Genomic DNA, 25,760 nt, shown 5'->3' on the forward strand with positions numbered 1-25,760 from the left:
TTTTTTCGATTTGTGGGCGACAAAGAGGGCGTGGCCAAATTTTGAAATAAACTTGATCTGCTTGCAATATAGAGGAACCTACATACCAAATTTGGTGTCTCTAGCTCTTATAGTCTCTGAGATCTAGGTGTTCATACAGACGGACAGACAGACAGACGGACATTGCTATATCGACTCGACTGTTGTTGCTGATCAAGAATATATATGCTTTATAGGGTCTGCCATGCCTCCTTCTGCCTGTTACGCACATATTCGTTAAAACAAACACAATAGACCCCTATACTTTTCTTAAGTACGGGGTCTAAAAATAAGCAACGCAAATCATAAATTTTTCTAAGCAACCTTAGATAGTTCATTGTACTTCATCAACCGTTTCGCGACAGTCGCCAAACCCAACTCGAATTCGGATTATTCGCCGATGATTCAATAAGAAATCCCCGCACTGTCGCAAGTTGGACGTCATAAGAGTGTTGAACAGTTTATAGCAATCGAAACCTATTTTCATCTGAATCTAAGCTTAGACGACTATGAGATCATCTACAAAATAAAGAAATTATTTCCAGGTCTCCAATATTTTTTATTTTTGGTCAAAAATTCAAGGAATAATATGTTCATTATGAGTTTAATTTGATTAAAAATAATGATTTAATAGCTGATTTATAGGTTTTCCTTTAACGCATGTATTTAGTGGTTCTTTCCCTTAATTATATAATTATTTTAGAACATGACAAATACTACAATTACTGGTAATTGGCGGTTGCATTATGAATCTTGTTTATAAAAAAAAGTATATAGAGTAGGAAGAAAAATTAATGATATTGTTTTCAGGCAGCTATTTTGAATGGAAGTACGGTTTAAAAACGGATACGGTGTACACGCCCCTCAATAAAAAGAAACATTTGAAGTTATCTCAAGCGATAAGAAAGCTTCTGATCATTAACATTAATCATTAGCTGCAAACGCGTCTCTTACTCAGTAATTATGAGACCGATGATAGGATCGGGATGGCGAGTTGCGGCAGGTGTCTGTTTTACTTTCCCTTAATAAGATATGACGAGCGAGCTGAAAAGCATAAAAAAGAAACAAAAAAAACCCCAGCCGAGAACCGATCGGGCAGGCGATTTTGATTCTCTCGGCATGGGAGAGCGTCGGCATTGTCTTTATGTAAGTCGCAATCGCGTCAGTCACTATGTCTGTGTGTGAGTGAGTGTGTGTGTGTCAGCCAGAAGCAGCTTTTATAAAAGCAGCAAGAACCACAACAGTTTGTTCAGTTTGATTGTGAACTTCAGAATCATTGTCAAGTGCCCAACATTAGCCAGGATCCGTTGTAACCAAGACAACAGACAGCAGAGGCCAAGCGAACGAATTAACGAATCAAGGAATCCAACAATCAGTTCAGTGATCAGACACAGATTTTAGTGGTGCCAACAAAATGCTGGCCAGTGAAAATTTTCCCACTCATCACTTCAAGAATTCTATATATAAGCCGTACAATGCGGCCACCGCGCCCAACGTTGAGGATTTGGCAAGCGTTTCCAAGACATTGACATTAACCACGTCGTCATCGAATGATGCAGTTGTGATTGACACACCATCCAACAGCAACATTAATAAGAACAATACCAACCACACCACCAATAACAACAACAACAATTGCAGTGTCAATGGTTTGTCCAAATTTGTGGCTAGCCATCCGGCAGCTGAATTCGAGGGCTTCATTCGCGCCTGCGTGGATGAGATCATACAGCTGGCAGTATTTCAGGGCACAAATCGCTCATCCAAGGTTGTAGAATGGCATGAGCCCGCCGAGCTGCGTCAGTTGTTTGATTTTGAGCTACGGGATAAGGGCGAGTCGCAGGATAAGCTGCGTCAGCTGCTGCGGGAAACGATACGGTTTTCGGTGAAGACAGGACATCCGTATTTCATCAATCAGCTGTACTCGGGCGTCGATCCCTATGCCCTGGTCGGCCAATGGCTCACCGATGCCCTCAATCCCAGTGTCTACACCTATGAGGTGGCGCCCGTTTTCACGCTGATGGAGGAGCAAGTTTTGGCCGAAATGCGACGCATTGTGGGATTCCCCGAAAACGGACATGGCGATGGCATCTTCTGCCCAGGCGGCTCGATAGCCAACGGTTATGCAATCAGCTGTGCGCGTTACAAATATGCGCCCGAATCCAAGGTAAGCATCGACCCGAAGGCCAAACCACTCGTGTGTGAGTGTGTATATGAATGTTTGTGTCTGCTTTTATTTTTTTGTTGTTTGAAGCCAAACAAAGCGGAAGCAAAATGCATGCGACCTAGAAACGAACTCGGATATCGTTACATTCAACTTTTTTGAGTACAGTCTCGATCCATGTATAATATTAGTATGTGTTCGCAACAAGTTGTATATGTTTGAAGTTAACAGAGGTATTAACTAATTTTTATTCCAAGGTAAATCTTTGTAGCACATACATACTTTATAAGCACTACTTGATGTATACGTAATATTTATTTGATTTTTTATTTCTAGATAGTTATGGCTTGATTACTCGTAAATTGTCGGTTCAAACTTATCACAATATTTAACGGCTCTTTCGAGTGTATTTAATTTAAATTCCTTCAATGATGCGTATATTTATTATACTAAATTCATTTTATGATTATATCAATCTTTCTTATAATTCCTTTAAAATATTTTTCTTACGTTAATAATTATTTGTATCTTAGATTTTGGATCGCTTAATTATTTGTAAATTGTCATTTTAAACTGTAAACATTATTGCGAGTGCTGTTACTTTCTTAAATTTTTGGTACTTCAGTATTGTTCATTCTATAGATTTTCTTAAGTTCTTTTTATGTTGTTTAATTCCTTCAAAATGCTTAATTCACACTAAACGAGGCATGCGTAACATTTATCCAATGATATAGTTTCTTAAAGATTGTCATTTGATTTAATTACTACTGTGCTAGCTTGAATATTTTATTTGAATGTATCGATAATAAGACCTCTTTTTACCAAATCCACAGACAAAGGGACTATTCAGTGCCAAGCCGTTGATTATATTCACATCGGAGGATGCACATTACTCGGTGGAGAAGTTGTCCATGTTTATGGGCTTTGGTAGCGAACATGTGCGCAAGATAGCCACCAATGAGGTGGGGAAAATGCGACTTAGCGATTTAGAGGACCAGATACAATTGTGCTTGGACAACAATTGGCAACCACTGATGGTATCTGCCACAGCTGGCACCACTGTACTGGGTGCTTTTGACGAGTTGACGGGCATCTCCGAGCTCTGCCGCAAGCACAACATGTGGATGCACGTGGACGCGGCCTGGGGCGGAGGTGCACTTATGTCTAAGAAGTATCGTCATCTGCTCAATGGTATTGAACGGTAAATAATATTTATAAAATAGTTTTAAAATTTATTTTATTATATTTATTTAATCTTCGCAAGAAGACTTACAATAATTATTGTGTATAATTCTATTTATATCAATAATAATATTTCAATGCAATTTTATTGTTTAGTGCCGATTCGGTTACATGGAATCCCCACAAGCTGCTGTCAGCTTCGCAGCAGTGCTCGACTTTCCTGACGCGTCACTCTCAGATTCTGGGCCAAACCCATTCAACGAATGCAACCTATTTGTTCCAAAAGGACAAGTTCTACGACACCTCCTATGATACCGGAGACAAGCACATTCAATGCGGTCGTCGGGCCGATGTCTTCAAATTCTGGTTCATGTGGAAAGCCAAGGGCAGCAAGGGTTTCGAAGCGCATGTGGAGCAGGTCTTTAGCATGGCCGAGTTCTTTACCGCCAAGCTGCGTGAGCGTCCTGGTTTCGAGCTTGTCCTGCAGCAACCAGAGTGCACCAACATCACATTCTGGTATGTGCCCCCCAGCCTAAGGCAAATGGAACGCAATCAGGAATTCTTCGACAAGCTGCACAAGGTGGCGCCCAAGGTCAAGGAGGCCATGATTAAGAGCGGCTCCATGATGATCACATATCAACCGCTGCGCCAGTTGCCCAATTTCTTCCGTCTTGTGCTGCAAAACTCCTGTCTCGAAGAATCCGATATGATATATTTCCTTAACGAGATCGAATCTCTGGCTCAAAAATTGTAGGTTGTAGTACAATACAAATCTGCATTACGGTGGCTTTGATGTATTAAGGAACATTCTTCATAGGCAAATGCTGTACATATTATACATGGTATTTTAACTGGTATTAACTCGCGATTATCACTTCACATCGTTACAAAATTGTTAGTAGTTTAAGATGATACATTAATAAACATTTAGAACAAGCCAAACACTTGAATATATATTTGAATTCTTTTGTTACATTTTGTTGGGAGAAAAGAATACATTTTTGTACCCTACAATGGTCGGACAAAGTATTTTAACCAAACTTAATGTTAAATCTACTCTTAACTTGAACTTACTTTATGTAAATTTTGGCATCAATGGAAAGGTCATTTAAATTCTGTTTGAATGATAGAAAACTTTCCTTAACCCATTAAGTATTCATTGAAAACTTAGAATTTTTTTAAATATCTACTTTTAAATCATTTTTCCTAGGGCTTTAACAAAAAACTTTTTAAATCAAAAAGTTTCTTCAAACAAAACTAAAAGAATGCAAAGCTTCAAAAAATCTCTTGTCAAATATTTTTTATGATTTTTTGAAAATTGCTAAAAATTACTATTTTAGCCACTTTTTTTTTTTAATACAAAATTTTTCTGAGACCATACCATTCAATAATAAACTTTGTTTCTTAAGATATCTCAACCCAACTCACATATTGTGTATCTTGAAATACCCTGTAAAAATTTGGTTGATATCAGATCACTTTCATCAATTCAAAAATTGATAGTTGTAAGACTATTGGCTTAAATTTAAAACTGTGTATGAATGAATTACATTAGCTTTCAGGAAAACTCAATTGGTTTTGGAAGTCGTATGAAAATTTGAGAAATGCAAGCTGACCTCTGAAAAAATCTTTAAAAATAAATTAAATTATTTTTAAAAATATTTTAAAAAAAAACTACTCCATAGAACAAAAATATGTTTTGGTCATATTCGTGGGTTTGATAGTGCATCTTTTCGGCTGTTGCTAAGTGTACTTCATATATTAGATAAAAATTAGTATAAAAAAGTGGAGTTCACAACTTGATTATTATTTTTATTAATTCCGTTCGTCAAACGATCAATCTACAAAGCTTTTGATTTCTATAACGTTTTAATTGACTTCAATTCTCAATTCTTATTTGTGCCAATTTCTTGTCACTCCATAACGTATTTTTAGCATACAAAAAAAATATGAAACCGAGCCTCAAGTTCTCAACTTATCTCCTGCTCGAGCCACTCCCATTGACTGACATCAGGACCTCCTGCTTTGTCAATGGCCTCCTGTATGCTTAAACTTTGGCCAGGCGGAATGCCATAACCAACTTTAAGACCATGAGGATTTGAGGGCGTCTGGCAATCCATGGTGCACTCCTTGCGTAGGACCGTGTCCACCTCGACGGAGGAAAAGAACGCCACCGACATGGGCAGATCTGTCAGACCAATGCGTGAGGCACAAAACGAGCGTGTTAGCAAATTGGTGATGTGCATGGCCAAAGCTGCTTTATGGGCCAGTTCATCCTTGACCAGATAACGAAGCTCATCATGAAAACTTAAACAGAAGCGCGCATGTGGTCCCAATAGCCAACGCATGCTGACCAACATCAAGTGCAAAAAGTCAACAGCGCCACTCTGCACCACCCAGTTGACCCGAGTGGGCAGAAACCGTTGCTCCTGATCGTGTCCTCCATGCGACTCCAGGGCACGGCTCAAACGGCAGCTGAGAAATGGCGTTTCCGGCTGCTCACGTGTTGCAATCTCCTCCAGTCGATTAAACATGGCGCTCTCCGTGCCTCCCTGCCAACTTGGACGATGAAAAACCTCGAGAATCGGACGTTGACGTTGTAGTGCTAGACGATTGGCTTCGTAGCTGCTATAGCTGTTGGGGAACCAAGCAGATAAGAAAGGATTTATTGGGACGACGCTTACAACTCATTTTTAATGTAAGCTCTGCGAGAATTAAGAAACAATTAACTCTCTTGTTAACATCTCTGCAGAGTTTGATGCCAAAATCTTCATCATGATTTCGATTTTATTAAGCAAACACCTTGCCTAAAATGTAGCTTTGAATTGTTTTTATAGAATATGCAAGTTAAGGGTTTCACTCACAGTCGGTTTTTCTCTGTATTAGTTTTTTATTGGAATGTACATTACAAATGGTCTATTTTGATATCATCTCGCGAAAAAAGGTTTTAAAGGTACACGAAAATCGTCATATTACTATAAAGGACGTTGTTGAGCCATTTCAAAGAATGTCTTGGCCCACAAAGTCGTTAATTCAAAAACGTTCAATTTTTTTTTAAGATCAAGCATTACACATAGTATAAATAATAACCCAACTTATATGGTTATATATTGCTAAGCAAAAAACCTAAGAGGTCGTTTCGGGGACACCTTTTCGACACTGTTGAGGAGCTTTAAAAAAAAAAGCAAAGAATGTTTTGAAGTCTACTTCCAAATTGAAGTCTTTTGATGGTATCGAAGATCAGAAAGACATTGGTATAAGTTCATTTTCTGAAAGAAGCATTACATTGAGGGAAATGAAATGGATTTGCAAGAATAAATAATAAAAAAGTTAACTTGATGACAAAAAGATTGTTGTCGATCAGATTAATACATACGCTCTGTCCTCAAGCTCGTCGTGGAACTCATGGCGAAGGCGATAGACTCGCTTGCCCTTAGTGGCCGCAAACATCTTCATAGCCTTGGCCTTGGCCTCTGATGCACTGAGCGTGGGATTAAATTGCTGCAGAAGAGTTTCGGCAAACTGCTGTCCAGCTCCATAGATACGTGCATAGTTGAGCACCTTAGCGTGATCACGTGAGATACCCACCACCTTGGCAGTGATGGAGTGCATGTCGCTCCCGTTGGACTTGCTGCCGCTTAATGTCATCCAGCCAAGGGGCGTGGCGCCGTGCACGCCATGGGCATAGGCATCGCCCAGAACAGAGGCGATCCACAGCTCCTGCGAGTCCACATCTGCACCAACCAACTTGTATCCTGGTGGCGCCTGCACCATGGCGCGCAATTCAGATCCAATGCGATCTGCACGAGAGTTAGAGGCTGTCATCCAAGTGGATTCCATGGCACGACGCGTTAATGTTCCGGCAACGACAACTTGCGGACAAATGGCACCATAAACTGTGTGCCGTGTATGGGATCCCAACTCAGTTGGCAGTTCATTTTCCTGCAGCCACACAACCATTTGATTAAGAATGCGGTCCCGATTATTCCGCCAGTAGGACATCATCCGAGCAATCTCGATGACTCGGGCCGCCGCTTGGCAAGTCGGGTCACCACTGCTCAGTGCATGGTCAGAGAACTTGTTCAAGAAATCCTTGGACAGCGGATTACCCACACGAAAGGAGGGTCCATTCTTGTGTGGTAACTTCAGAAAAAAGCAACAGTCGTCAAGCACTTGATTGCACCAGATACCAGAGCCTGAAACAAATATAAAATCAATTGGGACTTTACAAAAAAATCTAATTGTTAAAAAATTATTTTTATAACTGCGAAACAATTAAGTTGGACTATCTTCAATAAAAAAAATATTAAGCGATTTCTACGATTAAAAGATATAAGTAAAAATAGGCAATGACGTTACGTTAAAAAAAAGAAGTTGGATCCAATTTGTAGTTGAAAAACGCAAAACTCAGCGAATCGGGACAACCTTTTGGTTTAAAACTTCTTTAGTAGAATTTAGCTAAAAAAAAAGCTATTCGTGTTTTTTTATTTATGTCTATTTGCCCCTTTTTTAACTTTTGTTCTTCCAACTTTAATAATACATCAGATATCTAACGAAAACTTGACTAACACAACCATAAAATTGTGATAATATTTTAAAGCAATTAATAAAGAGTATGTTAACATAATGTCGCGTGCCTCCCCTTATAAAAATAATTTTTATTAACTAGTCTCCGTATGACACGATACGTTACTTACATTTTTAAATGATTCAATTATATAATGATTTGTGTGTATATTAATGTAATTACATTTTTTTAAATATGAAACTGGTTTATCAGGATTAAAATGATTTCTTTGTATTTTAAGAAGCAGCTGGCTGCTGCACGAGATTTATGGATTAATATAATACAGCACGGCAATAAGATAAAGCATTTATGAAGGCGGTATAATCATGTGTATTGATTTCGGGAGAAAATTTTACAATAACTATGTAAGTGAATACTCGATTTTATATTGTTGATCACGCTGGATCTTTTTACACACCCTTATTATAAAACTAATCAACTTAGAAACTTCATTCAAATCAAAACAATAACGTGCCTTCTTTTAATATTCAGATTTTTTGACTGGCTCTACTCGAGGTAGAAGTCTAGTGACGAAAGCATATTCAAACGATATTAAATTAATATATAAATAAATCTAAAATACATTTACAAAAATAGTTGCGAAGAAAGGTCCCGCTTTTTCGAATCTAAAATAACTTTTTGCAATGTGCCGTATCCTAGATAAGAATATATGAGCACAAGTAAATTTTACCGAAAAGCCTCCGTCCACAATTTCGCAATGAAATCTTAACATTAAAAAAAATTACACTATAATAAAATTGGGGAAATGCATCGATATGTATGTATGTATATGTGCCCAACCTTTGCTGACCTTTGTACTGCTCCTCGAGCTGCTTTTGGCGTTGTGAGATCTTTTTGTAGTACTGCCGTTTGCTCAGATTCTCATCGATTTGGTTGGGCAGCATGTCCATTGCCAGATTACACTCCTCTTCCGATGCGTATTGGCGGGCGAATTCTGGGATCGCACAGCGTGTGAGCAGTTGCGCAATGGGCAGGTTGCTATTGTGACTCTCCACATCACTGCGGAATGGCACCAGGAAGCCCCAACCATGTTCGCGCTTGTAGTGCAAAGGATAACCCTCCCAACAGAGCGATAATAGCTTGGGCGCAATCTGCATGCCCGTGCTTATTTCACTAGCGCCTGGTGTCCACGGCTCCTCATCCTCCTCCAGCTGTTGATCCTCGCTGAATCCCATCGGCGGCTTGCGGCACAACTTGCGATACCATTGGGGATAGCCAGGCAGCAGTGGTCGTCGTGCCGGCAGAAGTGATCCCTGATCGTAAAGATGTTGAAACTTTGTTTGCAGTCGGCGCTGTTCGGCGGTAAGTTGTTGCTTTAGTTGTTGCAGCTCCATAGTTGGTAGTTGCTTGCGCTTGGGAGACTGCTTTAACTTGAGCTGCTGTACGCTCCAGTCCTCGTCCCACAGCCACAGATGCTGGCGGTATTGATCATCATGGAGCAACGCACAAGCTTCTTCTGCGCGTCGGCCCAAATGGTATTTGGCCTCGATGCTGACATCCTCGTAGGTCAGTTGCGCGTCGCGTATATAACGCTCCCAGTTGGAGTTCACAGGTAAATAGGCGGAGCCCATTTCCAGCATGCCCGCCAAGGTGGCAGGATGTGGAAAGCGTGTGGCATACATCGGATAAATCACCCGGAGCACGCGATGAGTGGCTTCAACATCGCTGGCACAGTAGTTCACCAGCAACTGAAAGTGCTGTCGCACCTGATCCAGTGTGCCCTCGACAAAGATGTTGCGTGGCTCCTTGGACAGATCCTCACCGCCACAGTACAGGCGATGCACATCGACCAGACTATTTAGTGAGCTCTGCTCTAACCAATCGAGATCCTCAGCAGCAGGCTCCTTCTTGGACTTTAACATTGCCCGCTGGTAGCTAGTGACTCCACTGACGCACGTGTGCAGCGACATTGTGTCCAGAAAGCGGGTGCCCGTATCCTCAATCAAATATTGCTCCCGCAAACGCGCCCTGTCATATGAAACATTGTGTCCCACAACCAGTCCCCTTTCACCTTGACCCAGGGGTATGAGTTCGTCCAAAGTGTGATGGGGTCGTTCGCTTTGGTCAACATCGACTGGCTCCACGGGAGGCACTTCTAAGCGATGCTTTGTCAACTTCGGACTAACCCAACAGTACCAGCGCTTGGTGCTCACTGCCGTGGCCAGTACTGGAGCACTGCCCTCGCGTACGCACACCTCAACGTCGAAGACAATGCCTTTCTCCATCGGCTGTGGTACAGAAGTCGCAGAGCCATCCTCAGGATCGTAGGCTGTCCAGCCGGCAGAGAAAGACCAACGCTTGGGTTTTGCCGGCAGCTCTCTGCACGCTACCAATGGATGCAGCAGCGCCTCGTAGGGCTGCACCTGCTCCTTGGCTATGGCATGGAAGTGCTCCTCGATATTCTCACCCCGCAAAGGCGGTAGTTTCAGATTAATATCCGGAATGCGCGACGTGCTCGCAACGTCGATTCCATGTCGCTTTAATTCGGCGTTGTATAACTTGGCGGTTGCGTTCTCCAGCTCGGAGTTCTGTCGTATGGCCTGTGGAAACAGTTGCCTGTGTAAATTCTGCGATATCATCTGCACCTTTACCAAGTTTTCAGCGTATTCCTCTGTTGCCGGTAACAGAGTCGTTGGCGTCGACGTCGCTGTAGGCGTCGTCGTTGGCGCATGTTTTGTTTTTATTTTGCTTTTGCTGGGAAGCTTGCGATAAATCTTAACACTGCTGCTGGCATAGTGTTCACGTCCGGCTTTAGTGGCGTAGCAACGTAGCAGGCGCATTATTGATAAGCAATCAAATACTGTTACGAACTGCTTTTCACTCTGTGGGCCGCGCCGGCTGGCTCATCGGTTCTCAGGGTAGAGTCCCATCCCTGGCCTGCAGTCCGAACAATCGATTACACCATCGATACACAAACAGCTGTGGCGAACGGAACTACACAACACTACAACAAAAGACGACGGAAATCCACAACATAAACAACAAAACCTGCAATCAACAACAAAACGGTAAGTAAACAAACAAACATTCACAATACCTAACACTGATCCACCTCTCGTCCAAACAGGATCCCGGTTCCGGACCCAAGCGTACCCGCCCTGCCTGAGATGACACCACTCCGTCATCTCCCTCATGTTGGCCACCGAATGGACCTACTTCATCCTGTGTTGGCCATCGTGTTTCTCCCTCCCCCCTACAGCAATAATTAAACGGACATTTTTATCATCAGGTAAGTATTATCTTATTCTTCCGTGATTTTTCTCCAAAATTAACATCGTATCTTAACTTCTATTTACAATTAAACAATTCGGCAACAATGCAACAAGGAAGAAACAAACGAAACAGACTAGGAACACCATGATGCTGCAAAAAAGGTAACAAGCTCGCCGGAAAATACTGTGGCAAGATGCTAGTGCAGAAACAACGCGGGAATTATAAATGTATCTAGGTATATACATACATATATGTTCATGTACCGGTAAGTGTATTATGATTGTGATTAGTGTGTGATTCTATGTAAATGTGAATATGTATCGCTTAAGGACTACCTTGCCTACCTAAAGAGCTCTTTGGGTTAGTGAAGGGGCGATATATTTTTATGGGTATGAGTATATATGTATAAGTATACAATATCTATTGTATTTTGTTGAGTGACTTTGCAATGTTATTGTTTTTGTGTTGTTCCTAAACTGTTGTGTTTCAATTTATACAGATATTATTTTATTTACTTTACTTTACTATTTCCTTTATTTTACTTTACTTTAATTTTAATTATTAATTAATTTAATTATATTATTATTTAATTTTATATAAGTTTTAATATAAGTATTTTTACGTTTTAATTTTATAATTCCATTTAATGTTCGACTTGTATGTTTTATGTACGACGTTCTTAAAATTTTCTTTAATTAGCGAAATGCTCTAATAAATCTTCATCATTTTTAAACAAAAAGAACAGCGGCATTGAATTTCTTAAACGGCACAGGGGCAGAAAAGGTTGGTATATTGCAGCTCTTCAACTTCAAAATCTTTCCAAACATGTGGTGGAGCAATCGGAACTGACTCACTTGTACGATGTGACAACGGCTGCTCCCTGCGGTTCCCTTGGACGAATTGATGTCAATAGACGCCTCCACAGATTCCCAACGACGACCAGAGTTTCCCCTCCGGGTTGAAACGGTTACAAAAATCAGCCGGTCTTTCGCTTTAGAGGCCGTACGCCACAAAGGTTTTGGCACAGACAGTGGAGCAGTCAATTATTGACCTCAAACAGATTTAGGGCAGCACATGCGGAGCACAATGTCGGTCGAAGCTCCAAACGTCGTCTGACACGGCACAATTTCTGGCGAGGCACAGTTTGTCCGCAGCACCCAGCGAGCACAAATGTGTTGACTGTCACACCAAATTAGGCAAACACGCTGGTGCAGCACAAGGCACGACTCTCCTCAAAAAGAAACTGTGTGCCTGTCGAAGGCAACCGCTCCTCTTCGCCGATCAAATCGAACTCTCACGAATTTTCTGTCAACCTCGTGGTCTCCTAAAATTCTTCCTATTCCTCTATTTTCTCTTTCCTTTTCAAATCCCAAAAAAAAACTCGCCGTTACTGCAAAACAAAATGCATCGTCTCTCTTTATGATCTAAAATTTAGGTCGCCACCCCTTTCACATGTAATTTACCGCCAATACCTATCGATAACTATATCTTTTAAATACACAACAAAGTATATCGACAGAGCCGATAATAAAGGAAAATACAAATAACAATAAACATCGAGCTGGCACAAACGATAAAACATGAACATAACAATACCCCCCCCCTAGATCGTTTGTGACCAGCCGGCACCTAACGCAGCGCCCAACGTAGGCCACACCCACAACATGACCCTACTCAAGAGCACTACTCATACTCTACCGACTGAGTTAGCCGGGCTTCCAACAAAAAGTCTGGTCGTGCGCATCCGTGAGCCACAACGCTTCTTTCAACGCATTTACTCGGCGATCCTCTACGCGGAGATTATGCCGTCCTAGATGGTATACATTCATCGCCGGTGGATCAGTGAACCATATTTGCCCATCGCACAAATAATCGGTATCACGATGATCCTGGGATTCATCTTCTTGGCTCTCCGGAATAGCTTCTGTCCCCGGATCTGTGCTTTCCAACCCTGGAAGCATCGCCACGACACTCTCGGATCTTGCCCTGGGCTCTTGCGTCCCGATCAGTTCATTGATGAGTGCCATCATCTCCATGAACCCTTCTCTAATCTGCTCCTGAAGCGCATCGCTAATACCCAACCGCAAGGAATGCCTATACGTCTGGTGGGCCTGAGCAATCGCTACATTTACCGCTGATTTCGTCGCGCTATCCATTCTTTCTATCTAAAAAAAAATCTAATCCCGTATTTTCTAATAAATACTAATAAATGTCCTGTATTCTAATAAATAGATATAAATAACACTAATCTCACTAAAGCTAACCAAAAATTACATATTAACAAGTCTAACACTACAGAGACTTACTAATACAAAAACTAACAACTAATATATACAGACACTAACTAATATTCAATAAATTCACGTACTTACAGAAAATTAATTCAAACAACTTACAATAAGTAAAGACTACCCAACAGGACTTACAATACTGAATATATATACGTCAAACAAAACTACTCACGAAAATAAACAGACTTACGATACTTAACGAAACGCCTGACGATTACCAATATAATAACTATAATTACAAAAAATATAAATTACTAAATATAAATACCAATTATTTTCTACTATATTTTACAGCAAATACATCAACTTCACAAGGGAGAGAAAAAAAAATATGCACAGGCGGACCAACACTTCTCTACGCACGATTCGGACAGTGGACAAACATTTAAGCATCTGTCAAATGCTCAGTTCATCACTAGCGTGATGAACGGCATCCGAGAAACGCTATCTGAGATTCTATTTGGCTTCTGTCGTACATCTGGCAGCTGCTGAAGCATGTTGAGTGACCGATGCGGCGCAGGATCGATACTGGTATCGTCCTGGGTCACCAGTCTCCGAGGCTCAAAACTAACCACGGCCAACACACATCCACAGCGAACGCAGAGTAAGACAAAACAAATAGATATTAATAAATAAATAAATAACAAACAACATACTAACCTAATATCACAATTGGTATCACAGAATTACACTATCGTCACGGCTACCACCAGGCTATGGATACAGTCGGTACGTCCCGAACTGCACCAACCGCAACGAGAGCATCCTCCGATGCCAAAAGGAATATATGGTCAGTAAACATCGTCGTGCTTCTCGGACTCCACAACACACTGCGCAATTATGGGCCACCTTCCGTGCCGCATAAGACTTCAGGTGCGTGGATCCTAAAGCCGAGGGATTGACCTCGTGTATCAACATTGTATACATTTATATTTTTTTTCAGAAATAGCCACGATTTTAAAACCGTGAGCTCTTTCGTTTGGGCGCCATATTGTTACGAACTGCTTTTCACTCTGTGGGCCGCGCCGGCTGGCTCATCGGTTCTCAGGGTAGAGTCCCATCCCTGGCCCGCAGTCCGAACAATCGATTACACCATCGATACACAAACAGCTGTGGCGAACGGAACTACACAACACTCCAACAAAAGACGACGGAAATCCACAACATAAACAACAAAACCTGCAATCAACAACAAAACGGTAAGTAAACAAACAAACATTCACAATACCTAACACTGATCCACCTCTCGTCCAAACAGGATCCCGGTTCCGGACCCAAGCGTACCCGCCCTGCCTGAGATGACACCACTCCGTCATCTCCCTCATGTTGGCCACCGAATGGACCTACTTCATCCTGTGTTGGCCATCGTGTTTCTCCCTCCCCCTACAGCAATAATTAAACGGACATTTTTATCATCAGGTAAGTATTATCTTATTCTTCCGTGATTTTTCTCCAAAATTAACATCGTATCTTAACTTCTATTTACAATTAAACAATTCGGCAACAATGCAACAAGGAAGAAACAAACGAAACAGACTAGGAACACCATGATGCTGCAAAAAGGTAACAAGCTCGCCGGAAAATACTGTGGCAAGATGCTAGTGCAGAAACAACGCGGGAATTATAAATGTATCTAGGTATATACATACATATATGTTCATGTACCGGTAAGTGTATTATGATTGTGATTAGTGTGTGATTCTATGTAAATGTGAATATGTATCGCTTAAGGACTACCTTGCCTACCTAAAGAGCTCTTTGGGTTAGTGAAGGGGCGATATATTTTTATGGGTATGAGTATATATGTATAAGTATACAATATCTATTGTATTTTGTTGAGTGACTTTGCAATGTTATTGTTTTTGTGTTGTTCCTAAACTGTTGTGTTTCAATTTATACAGATATTATTTTTATTTACTTTACTTTACTATTTCCTTTATTTTACTTTACTTTAATTTTAATTATTAATTAATTTAATTATATTATTATTTAATTTTATATAAGTTTTAATATAAGTATTTTTACGTTTTAATTTTATAATTCCATTTAATGTTCGACTTGTATGTTTTTATGTACGACGTTCTTAAAATTTTCTTTAATTAGCGAAATGCTCTAATAAATCTTCATCATTTTTAAACAAAAAGAACAGCGGCATTGAATTTCTTAAACGGCACAGGGGCAGAAAAGGTTGGTATATTGCAGCTCTTCAACTTCAAAATCTTTCCAAACATGTGGTGGAGCAATCGGAACTGACTCACTTGTACGTTGTGACAACGGCTGCTCCCTGCGGTTCCCTTGGACGAATTGATGTCAATAGACGCCTCCACAGATTCCCAACGACGACCAGAGTTTCCCCTCCGGGTTAAAACGGTTACAAAAATCAGTTGGTCTTTCGCTTTAGAGGCCGTACGCCACAAAGGTTTTGCAACGGCACGAAGTTTTGTTGATCTGGCACAGACAGTGGAGCACTCAATTATTGACCTCAAACAGATCTAGGGCAGCACATGCGGAGCACGATGTCGGTCGAAGCTCCAAACGTCGTCTGACACGGCACAATTTCTGGCGAGGCACAAGTTTGGTCCGCAGCACCCAGCGAGCACAAATGTGTTGACTGTCACACCAAATTAGGCAAACACGCTGGTGCAGCACAAGGCACGACTCTCCTCAAAAAGAAACTGTGTGCCTGTCGAAGGCAACCGCTCCTCTTCGCCGATCAAATCGAACTCTCACGAATTTTCTGTCAACCTCGTGGTCTCCTAAAATTCTTCCTATTCCTCTATTTTCCCTTTCCTTTTCAAATCCCAAAAAAAAACTCGCCGTTACTGCAAAAACAAAATGCATCGTCTCTCTCTTTATGATCTAAAATTTAGGGTCGCCACCCCCTTTCACATGTAATTTACCGCCAATACCTATCGATAACTATATCTTTTAAATACACAACAAAGTATATCGACAGAGCCGATAATAAAGGAAAATACAAATAACAATAAACATCGAGCTGGCACAAACGATAAAACATGAACATAACAATACATTATTTTGAATGTATTAACAAATTCTCACAAAATATTTATTCTGATAGCGCCCTATTTATCGATAAATGAGTACTGTTGAGCACTCTGTATTATTTATCGATTTCCAAGTACATCGAGTTGCAAGTACAATGTAAAATGCTCAAAGTATCGATAAGCGATTGACCAACTTTAACAGATTTTCAAACGAATCGGTTAAAATAGATTTTCGTTTTCCCCAAATGCAACCAATCCACAAAACAATTGATGTTCAATAAACAGTTTCACTTGTTGCAATTGATAAGAAAGAAAAACACAAAAATACATTCACAGACTTTGTTGTAAATATTTCTGATGAAGTGGAAGAAAGAACATAATCTCTTTAGTTATTTGCATAAAAAATTAATATATATAAAAAGCTTTCATACGATAAACAATTGAAAAAAGCGATTTTCGAAAACATTTTGGCAAATACTGTGCACTCATCCTGCAATCTACAATTTGTTTTTAACAAATAACAATTGCAGGCTACGACCCAACAAGCGACACACACAAAACATAGAAAAGGGGGGGTAGAAACAATGCATCTTAGATTTGCAGATTACGCATGCCTCCGTTGATGCCACCCTGTTCCACAGTCCAGATGACCAGCTGGCCATCGACACCCGATGTGGATACCTTAGTAGCGTTCGCCTTGTCACCAGCATACAACCGCATGCTGGTGATGGCGTTCTGGTGTATCGAGTCCACGACTGTGTCGGTGTTTTCAGTGCGCATGTTACGGTCCATCGACTGAAAGATGCTCATGGCTGTAATGCCGCTAGCCTCCCGTTTCTGTGACTTGTCCAGCTTGCCGCTCAGCACGAGCTTGTTGTCCGGAGTGAGGCTGTACAGAAGCGGAACGCAGCTGTAGCCGGCAACCACGATCGATGTTGGCGAGACCCACTCGCAGGAGAGGAAAGGTAAGTAGCCGGTACGGCAGCGAATGACGGTGTTGCCATTGGTAGCATCTGCAATGCTCACACAGCTGTCATGGCCCACCCAGCACACCTTATTGCCGTCGCTGGAGAAGCTAACATTGTTGATCCAACCGCCGCCGGAGGTGAGCGAGTTCCTAAACTCGGCCATTAACTGGCCCAATGGCTTGCGATTACCCCAGGGCGTTGGAGAAGGCGGCTCCTCGATGTCCTTGATGAATGCCGAAAAGACGCGCACCTTGTAGTCCGTGGAACCAGCCACCAGGAGAACATTATTGGGATGCCAGTCCAGTGAGGTGACCGTGGAGCGTATAGGCTTCTTGATATGCTTGGACACCCACCAATCATTCTCAGACTCGAAGTAACACACCGAAATAAGTCGAGCTCCAGAGCCAACAGCAAACTTGTTCTCAGCCGGCGACCATTTGACACAAGTTGCGGCACGATTGATCCGCAACAGCACGAGGGTTGGCTTCCACTTCCCATCATCGGCCTGCGTCCAGACATACGCATTTCGATCCGCAGCACAGCTCACGATCCGATTCGTGTTCTTGGCCCAATCAATGCCCATGACACGCAAGTCATGCTGGTTGAGCACGTCGGCCAACTTCCAGCTGCTTCCGTCCCGACTATAGATATGAATCTCATGGTTGTTGGGCGATAAAGCGATTTCTGAGTCACAAATGAGTCATTGATTAACAAACAGAAAAACACCTTCTTTGTTATTGTTACTTACGAGTACGATCCTTGTTCCAGGCGTGGCACGTTATGGACGCCAGCGAGGTGCCAAACGTATACTTCTCAGCCATTGCGAATTTCAACAAAATGCACAAGATTCAACCACACACGTAGTCGGAGTTGGATTCGAAGTTTTCTTTTCTTCGTTCAGCGATTGGGCGTTGTTTGTTTGATTGCTTCTAGTTTTAATCGCGGACTCTGGGCCGTCTACACGATTAAGCTATCGTTGAAGCAAAGTTAAACCTCGGTTACCTGCACCAATTAAAAGAAAATGCACAATTTTTCAAGCGTTTACAAAATTGTAAAATACAGAAATTAATCACCTTCTGTGGCTATACGAGAAGTGTTGTGCAGCGGCAAACCGCGTCTTTGGGTCACCGGTGCTGGTAAATGCCAATATCAGTTCGATTAATTTGTTGTGCAGCCCTGTTTTTCGGTTTTCCGCGCAATTGGACCAGCTGCTGCAGCCACCGCTGTTGTTGTTGAAAATATAAACAAATGGAGAAAATTTGTGCAGCTTTGGAACCGCAGTTTCCATGTCGCGAGGCGGCCATAAATACTTTGGGCGAACTTATCGGAGACTGTAACGAAGCCTATCCACCAGCCATTTATCTGTTCGGACACAGTGGCACGGGAAAAACCTCACTAGCCAAATCCTTTTTACAGCAATGCCAGAAACAGCAGAAGGTTCGCATTGCGCAGCTGAACGCAATAGAATGTTATTCCAGCAAAATAATGATAGAAAATGTGCTGGATGGCCTGGGTATGCAGCAGCAGAGCGCTGAAAATATGCTGGAATTTGTTGAACAACTGCGTTCCTGGCACGGACGCGATGCCCGTGGCTTCCTCATTGCCATTGACAATGCTGAGCGACTGCGGGACATGGACGCAAACGTTCTGCCTGTGCTGCTCCGACTGCAGCAGCTGACCAGCCTTAACCTCTGTGTGTTGCTGCTGTCCCAGTTGCCGTTCGAGAAGTACTACAATAAGACTGGGCTAAGCGAGATCATAACACTCCACTTGGGGCAGTACAACAAGGTCGAAACACTGCGCATCCTCAGCAGTGACTTTGGTCAAGTGCGACAGGAGCTACTGCTGCAGCAACAACAACACCCACATCGCCGAGCAATTTGTGAAGAGGCGCTGACTCCGGACTTTTATAGAAATTATCTGAATCTCTTTCTCAGTGTGTTCTACAAGGCCTGTCGAGATGTGCCCGAGCTGCAACTGACGGCACGCAAGTGCTTTGGCATCTACATGGAACCGGTGCTGGATGGCAGCGTCGAGTGCAACGATGTCTCCCGCCTCTGGCGACATATAGCTGGTCCATTGCGCGCCGCTCTCACCCAGATCTACATGCGCATTGAGAAGCCGCTTGGGGAGACTCCCATTGAGGATCAGAGTGTGCGCCAGCTGGCTCAGTCGCTGGAACTACCTTACTACGGCAAGTATCTGCTCATTGCCGCCTTTCTGGCCAGCCACAATTCGGCCAAGCAGGACAAACGGCTCTTCGTTAAGAATCATGGCAAACAGCGGAAGCGAATGCAGACAGTGAATGCCAAAGCCAAGGTAATCTATTCATAATTGCAATTCAATTTAATTTTATTCTTTCGTTGAGTTTCCCAGCACTACAAGTATAAACTTATTATTCAATGTGCTAATACTTAGTTCTATTTATAATTATTTTAATTTAATATTTATGTTTCTACATCTACACTCTATAAAATGGAGATCTCGGATATCTCAACATGAATCCCAGCGGAAATACATCAGCATATTTCAAGCTGAGGTATGGGGAATTAGAATTGGAAATCTAAATTTTTCTTAACTGCGGGAAAAAAATTAATCAGCGGACTGCTGGAATTCTAAATTTTTTTCAAATGATTTTTCTCTTTTCTTGCTTTCAAAAAATTATTTTAAAATAATTAGGTAGAACATCAATTTGCAGAATTAAAATCATAAATTAATCATCAGATACATATGTTGCGCTCGAAACTTTATAATGTATTTGCGAGTCAAAAAATTGGACTTCATACATTTATTTCAAATTTCATTTTAATTCAATTTATTCAATTTCTATGCATTTTTATTCAATTTCTAAATGAATTTAATTTCATTTAATTAATTTTAGTCGGAAAGGCTATTGTCGAGATCACGACCATGGGATACCCGTTACTTATTTCAATATATGTATATAGAAAAGTACTTTAACGAAATTATTTGTATTGATTTGAAATTACTTGATGCGATTTAGTCTAGATAATAATAATAATTGATAACGTTAATTACAACAAAAAATTTGTGTGCCAAATTTTGGTTACTCCATCTCTTATAGTCTCTGCGATCCCATTTTTCATACAGACGAACAAAAGGGTTTTTAGCGTTTTGCGGGGGCGGAAGGGGCCGTGACAAAAATTTTATACAAACTTGACCTGCTCCAACGCCTTTGGAGTCTGTGTGTGAAAGTTTGGTTTCTCTATCTCTTATGATCTCTGAGATCTAGGCGCAAACACACATGGCTATATAGACTCGGCTGTTGATGCTTATCAAGAATATATATACTTTACGGAGTCGGAGATGCCTCCTTCTCCCTGTTACATACATTCCAACGAACACAATATACCCTTTTACTTATTTTGTAAGTAACGGGAATAAAAAGTTTTTAATATTTCAGGGGACAATTGATTTTTATTTGCTTTTGCGTTGTTAAGAAAATGTGTAATAAACTAGAAAATAACTCAAAGTCATAAGGCTACGATGCAGAAAATTAAGATTGCAAGCAGAGACTCCCCTTATAGCACCTGAACCGTTCTGTGGGATAGGGTAACAGACATTACGAGAGAGTCTTTGAGGGGATTAAAGAATTCTTGCAGCAGACGAGCTGGCAGAAGACCAAGGTCTCTGCGAAGGGTCTATCCATGGGGAAGAAAAGGTTCAGAATACTGACCAGTCTCTTGACAGGACACTGTACGTAGACTAACAAGCTAAGGAGAAACTCTCAGTGTATGTGTTATCCGAGGAAGTAAGTGGGATTATAGAGGATCATATTGCAGACTGACAAAGATTCAATGGGGGTTGATTTAGGAGCAGTAGAATCAAAAGGGGTTACAATAAGCAGATCTCATTATAATTACAATAATATCTATGTATTCATTTTGTTTGCAGAATGCAGAAAAGATGTCTACAACCCTTGGACCTAAATCCTTCAGTATTGATCGATTGTTGGCCATTTTCTATGCCATACTCGATGAGAAAGTTGGCCTCACTTGCAATCTACTGTCGCAGATCTCCACACTGGTGCATCTGAAGCTGCTTGGATTCGTATCTGGCGAGCAAAACATTATGGACGGATCAGCCAAGTTGCAGTGCACCGTTGGACTCGAGTTCGTGCTATATATTGGCAAAGTAGTTGGCTTCAATGTGCGCCAATATCTTTGCGACTTCATGTAGTCTAAACAATGTAAATTATGAATTTAATAGTTTCGAAATATATTTAATAAATAGTCTGGTAAATCGCTAATGTGAATGGATTCTGCCAGTTGCGTGTCACGGCTGCGCAACTGCATCAGTCCATTGCCAAGCGCTTGATCCTCATCCAACAGCAGCGTATAGGGAACGCCCAGGCGGTCGGATTGCTCAAAATGCTGGGCCAGCTGTACTCGATTCCTCGCCAGAGTGTAACCATTCTCCTCGAGCAAATGCAAACGCAATCGTGCGCTCCGCAGGACGTCGGTCATGTGGGCGCACAGATCGCATAGATCTGGCGAGATCTGCTCAGTCTTTTGAATGGCTGCAATACCACATTGATACGGTGCCAACACGCGATTTAATAGCAGTGATCGCGACTCCCGTCCATGGTCACAGCCGTCCAACAAAAGCGCTTGATAAAGAAGTGAAGATGAAGCTTTAAAGTGTATAAAGATTAGGTAAGATCAAGCTACCACAGGTGGCTGGTTCCAGATCGATGACCGAGCGTATAACCTTGGGCAGCAGCATTTGTCCAGTGCGTGCGTCGGGTAACTCAAAGTCCTCGTCACCAGGCAACGAGACCAGACTAAGTTGTTCCACAGTGACCTCTTCTTCGTTACCGAATGCAGCTTTAATGTCAATAGCTTGACAATCTTCTCCCAGCTCCGATTCGGACTGGAAATCATAGGGAACAATTGCATAACGACTGGGATTTGACGAATAGCGCATCCACCAAATCTTACTCTCGCGTTGCACATTATAAAAATGCTCCAGTCCGCGATGTGGTTCAACAAAGAAATCCGTGATCAGTTGCGTGACGGATTGTGTGTAATCAAAGCTTGAATTGGGGCCCGACTTGAAAGTGAACCTGCGTTGATGCTTTACCAGCGTGGGACACTTGGACTTGCTTGGATGTGATTGGTTTAGCAGTCGGAAATGCTTCCGGAATTCCTTGGAATGAACAAAGGAAAACCGATGCTGGCTATTGGATTCTGTGTGCGGGACGCTGCCAAAATGTACAGCTAGAGGCCGCATGCTGAGCCATTGTTGTTGGAGTTGCTTGGCAAAGGCAGAGCCATGATGCAGTAGCTCTATGCCGGGAATATTCGTATTGTCTGTGCTGCGAAGGAAGCCAGAGGATTCCAACGATTTGAGGCAGCGGCTTAAGCGACCGGACATGGTTATTGTTTGTCGAGCTGTTCCAACGGTATGTTGCCCGGGGGCGACACGTAGTAGTCCTCGTCTGTGACCTTGGCAATACGCAGCAGCTCCTCCCGGCAATCTCCCTCTGTCACTTGGTCGTTGCGTAACTGAAGCTGCTGCTTTTCCAGCACCGTGTACAACGGCCGAACCTCGTGTGTGTCTATGTGAGCTATCTTGTCTGCGAATTGAATGCTGCTCTTTAGCGTGGTCAGCGCCTCCCCACTGTCCAGATCCACCAACGACAGACGCTCCAAAAGTTGAATCGTTTTCGTGTCGATTTCAATCTTGTTGTCACTGGTGTCGGGAAATGTGTTTGCCACCGGCGTCTGCGGCACTTTTGTTGGATGATTCAATTGAGTAAAATCAAGTTGACTACAAGTTTTCGTTTTCGAAATGGCCTTTGGCACTTTAATAATAGTTTTAGTTGCAATTCTGCAATAAAATCGAGAACAAATTCGCAACATTGCGAGCGGCGGGAATTGCTTTTGAGAGACGTTGCCACCTGGAAAGAAAATTGAAGTTTATTTACACGCTGCCACCCTTTGAAATTCTAATAGATACTTGAAAATTGTGATACACTTTTCGGAAAGTATCATTATCGATAAGAGAATCTCTTGCATTTTTGAAGCAAATTTTTTCCAGAATATGAAAATTATCATTTTAATTTTATATCATTTCGAATTGAATTTGTTTTTTTAATATTATTTAAATGATAAATTATTGCCTAGTCAATTAAATCTTAACTCACTTTTGAATTTTGCGAGTCTATTTTTATCCGGAACCGTTCTTGATTGAATCGTTCGGATTAAAATCAATTGAACTAATGTACTAACTACACAAATTGTATCGATATATCGTTCTAAATGTTAGCATCGGAACGAGTAATGGAGAGCGATTATTTACAAGTCAACCGTGGCCGGTTTATAGCATTTAGCGCTGTTTTGTGTTTATTATTTTGCTTGTAAAATAAGTGAAAATGCCGTATGCAAATCAACCGTCTGTACAAATAAACGAACTTACTGACGATAATGTCAAGTTTGTGCTGGAGGACACAGAACTGAGCGTGGCAAACAGCTTACGCCGCGTTTTCATCGCCGAGACTCCGACTCTCGCCATAGATTGGGTGCAACTGGAGGCGAACTCGACGGTGCTGTCGGATGAGTTCCTGGCGCATCGCATTGGCCTTATTCCCCTAATATCCGACGATGTGGTGGAACGGCTGCAGTACACGCGTGACTGCATTTGCCTGGACTTTTGTCCCGAGTGCAGCGTCGAGTTCACGCTCGACGTCAAGTGCAACGAGGAACAGACGCGCCACGTTACCACAGCCGATCTGAAGAGCAGCAATGCCAAGGTTCTGCCGGTGACATCACGTAATCAGGGCGAAGAGGACAACGAATACGGCGAGAGTACCGACGAAATTCTGATTATCAAACTGCGCAAGGGTCAGGAGCTGAAATTGCGGGCTTACGCCAAGAAAGGATTTGGCAAGGAACATGCCAAGTGGAATCCTACGGCCGGAGTGTGCTTCGAATACGATCCCGACAATTCAATGCGTCACACACTGTATCCCAAGCCTGATGAGTGGCCAAAAAGCGAGCACACCGAACTGGAGGATGATCAGTTCGAGGCCCCGTACAACTGGGAAGCTAAACCCAACAAGTTCTACTTTAACGTGGAGTCATCAGGTGCCCTGAAGCCAGAAAACATTGTTATAATGGGTGTGCAAGTCCTCAAGAATAAGCTGTCCAATCTACAGACGCAGCTTAGCCACGAATCCCAAAACGATGCGCTCGCGGTTTAAACAATAATAATGTATATTAAGTTCACAATTCAAATCAAAGACTAATCCTTGAACAAACTATCTATGTTGATGCCCCCACTGGTTTCCTTTTTCGCTTTGCCTGAGTCTGGAGTCGATTGCTGTTTTTGTTTTTGCTGCTCTCCCGCATCCTGAAAATCACTGAGCAGAGTACTCTTGCCAATATCCAACTGATCACTGCCCGATGCCTCTAGTGATTCCTCTGGAAGATCCGGACGCGACAGTTGTCGTTGCTCGGCCAGCAAGTCCAGAGCGGTGTCGTAAATACGCTGTTCGTCTAGTGCGCCTTGAGATCTCAGATTCTCATAGATCTGTACAAACTGCTGGGATTGGGTGCCACGTTTTTGATCAAACAATGATATTGTCTCATTCGGTTTGTTCAGCTTGTGCAGTTTCCTGTGTTGCATTTGGAATATCTGATTAGACGAGTCAAAGTATCTTGATAATTGGCAGAAACTTACGCTCGCACCACATCCTCGGCATAGAATATATTTCGAACTGGCATATTTGGCGCCGGTCTGTCGAAGCGTGGCTCCAGCTTGGGGGGAAAGGCGGCATAGACGTCATACCAAATAGGCTTATCCTCCGTTTTCATGGCGCCGCCTCTTAGAAGGCCCTGAATTCTATGGGGGCAGTGCATTAGCGCCATGTAATCACGCTTCAGGTTCTACATACCTGGTGAAGATGGTACCAATCTTTTCTAGCCTACTTTGTGCCATAGTTTTATTGTTTTAATTAATTATTTTGTTATTTATTACGACATGCGCTACTGTCAGTGCTGCCAACTTGTTATATAACGAAATACGATGGAAAGCATCCGAAAAACAGTGTTGGGTTGTTTATGAGTGAGTGAACAAAAAACAGTTGTTCACTTTACTGAGCACGTAAAACATTGCTCACTTGCTCTTTTTGCTCACTTGTGACATATTGTTCAGTTATTCTTTCTTGCTCATTTTGGCGCACTTTGCTCGAGAATTCCTGTGCGCTCGTAGTTCATTAGGGCATTTTGCGTTCTTGCTCATCTTTGCGTTTGTTTTCAATGAAAATACACACTACTTAAATTAGCGCCAAGTTGAATACTCATTTTA

General features: G+C 42.0%; 8 protein-coding genes and 1 long non-coding RNA gene across 12 annotated transcripts; 4 read left to right on the top strand and 5 right to left on the bottom strand.

Annotated features, from left to right (window-relative positions):
* Window positions 1-1,278: 1,278 nt before the first annotated feature.
* On the top strand, window positions 1,279-4,317 carry LOC117782163 (cysteine sulfinic acid decarboxylase). The gene is made up of 3 exons (XM_034619152.1): window positions 1,279-2,182; window positions 3,013-3,380; window positions 3,518-4,317. Exons 1-3 carry the CDS (start codon window positions 1,433-1,435, stop codon window positions 4,113-4,115), a joined length of 1,716 nt encoding a protein of 571 aa, XP_034475043.1. The 5' UTR covers window positions 1,279-1,432; the 3' UTR covers window positions 4,116-4,317.
* An 830-nt stretch (window positions 4,318-5,147) lies between these two features.
* On the bottom strand, window positions 5,148-16,588 carry LOC117782162 (DNA polymerase subunit gamma-1, mitochondrial). Of its 2 annotated transcripts, XM_034619151.1 has the most exons (5): window positions 16,487-16,588; window positions 8,740-10,750; window positions 6,738-7,557; window positions 5,332-5,995; window positions 5,148-5,286 (listed from the first exon to the last, which is right to left on the bottom strand). In XM_034619151.1, exons 2-4 carry the CDS (start codon window positions 10,727-10,729, stop codon window positions 5,332-5,334), a joined length of 3,474 nt encoding a protein of 1,157 aa, XP_034475042.1. In that variant the 5' UTR covers window positions 10,730-10,750; window positions 16,487-16,588; the 3' UTR covers window positions 5,148-5,286. The 2 variants fall into 2 exon arrangements, with proteins under 2 accessions (XP_034475042.1, XP_034475041.1); XM_034619150.1 differs by having other exon boundaries at window positions 5,148-5,995.
* Window positions 14,594-15,382, top strand: LOC117782168. 2 transcript variants are annotated; one of them, XR_004617233.1, is made up of 3 exons: window positions 14,594-14,652; window positions 14,712-14,872; window positions 14,970-15,382. It is a non-coding gene; the product is annotated as an uncharacterized LOC117782168 (long non-coding RNA). The 2 variants fall into 2 exon arrangements; XR_004617234.1 differs by having other exon boundaries at window positions 14,974-15,382.
* Window positions 16,589-16,734: 146 nt separating the features above from the next.
* On the bottom strand, window positions 16,735-18,496 carry LOC117782165 (actin-related protein 2/3 complex subunit 1A-B). Its single transcript, XM_034619154.1, has 2 exons — window positions 18,178-18,496; window positions 16,735-18,113 (listed from the first exon to the last, which is right to left on the bottom strand). Exons 1-2 carry the CDS (start codon window positions 18,248-18,250, stop codon window positions 17,053-17,055), a joined length of 1,134 nt encoding a protein of 377 aa, XP_034475045.1. The 5' UTR covers window positions 18,251-18,496; the 3' UTR covers window positions 16,735-17,052.
* Window positions 18,497-18,613: 117 nt separating this feature from the next.
* Window positions 18,614-21,694, top strand: LOC117782164 (origin recognition complex subunit 5). Its single transcript, XM_034619153.1, has 2 exons — window positions 18,614-19,748; window positions 21,345-21,694. Exons 1-2 carry the CDS (start codon window positions 18,678-18,680, stop codon window positions 21,627-21,629), a joined length of 1,356 nt encoding a protein of 451 aa, XP_034475044.1. The 5' UTR covers window positions 18,614-18,677; the 3' UTR covers window positions 21,630-21,694.
* Window positions 21,627-22,861, bottom strand: LOC117782166 (DNA polymerase subunit gamma-2, mitochondrial). Of its 2 annotated transcripts, XM_034619157.1 has the most exons (3): window positions 22,391-22,537; window positions 22,121-22,322; window positions 21,627-22,059 (listed from the first exon to the last, which is right to left on the bottom strand). In XM_034619157.1, the coding sequence occupies exons 1-3, from the start codon at window positions 22,403-22,405 to the stop codon at window positions 21,653-21,655; spliced, it is 624 nt and encodes a 207-aa protein (XP_034475048.1). In that variant the 5' UTR covers window positions 22,406-22,537; the 3' UTR covers window positions 21,627-21,652. The 2 variants fall into 2 exon arrangements, with proteins under 2 accessions (XP_034475048.1, XP_034475047.1); XM_034619156.1 differs by having other exon boundaries at window positions 22,121-22,861.
* Window positions 22,808-23,347, bottom strand: LOC117782167 (glutamyl-tRNA(Gln) amidotransferase subunit C, mitochondrial). The gene has a single exon (XM_034619158.1). The coding sequence runs from the start codon at window positions 23,312-23,314 to the stop codon at window positions 22,829-22,831; it is 486 nt and encodes a 161-aa protein (XP_034475049.1). The 5' UTR covers window positions 23,315-23,347; the 3' UTR covers window positions 22,808-22,828.
* Window positions 23,348-23,762: 415 nt separating this feature from the next.
* LOC117781318 (DNA-directed RNA polymerase II subunit RPB3) lies at window positions 23,763-24,714 on the top strand. The gene has a single exon (XM_034618061.1). The coding sequence runs from the start codon at window positions 23,827-23,829 to the stop codon at window positions 24,652-24,654; it is 828 nt and encodes a 275-aa protein (XP_034473952.1). The 5' UTR covers window positions 23,763-23,826; the 3' UTR covers window positions 24,655-24,714.
* LOC117781319 (probable 28S ribosomal protein S23, mitochondrial) lies at window positions 24,654-25,485 on the bottom strand. The gene is made up of 3 exons (XM_034618062.1): window positions 25,348-25,485; window positions 25,134-25,295; window positions 24,654-25,068 (listed from the first exon to the last, which is right to left on the bottom strand). The coding sequence occupies exons 1-3, from the start codon at window positions 25,389-25,391 to the stop codon at window positions 24,696-24,698; spliced, it is 579 nt and encodes a 192-aa protein (XP_034473953.1). The 5' UTR covers window positions 25,392-25,485; the 3' UTR covers window positions 24,654-24,695.
* Window positions 25,486-25,760: the final 275 nt, after the last annotated feature.

This window comes from Drosophila innubila (genome assembly GCF_004354385.1).
Source record: "Drosophila innubila isolate TH190305 chromosome 2L unlocalized genomic scaffold, UK_Dinn_1.0 4_B_2L, whole genome shotgun sequence".
Classification (NCBI taxonomy): domain Eukaryota; kingdom Metazoa; phylum Arthropoda; class Insecta; order Diptera; family Drosophilidae; genus Drosophila; species Drosophila innubila.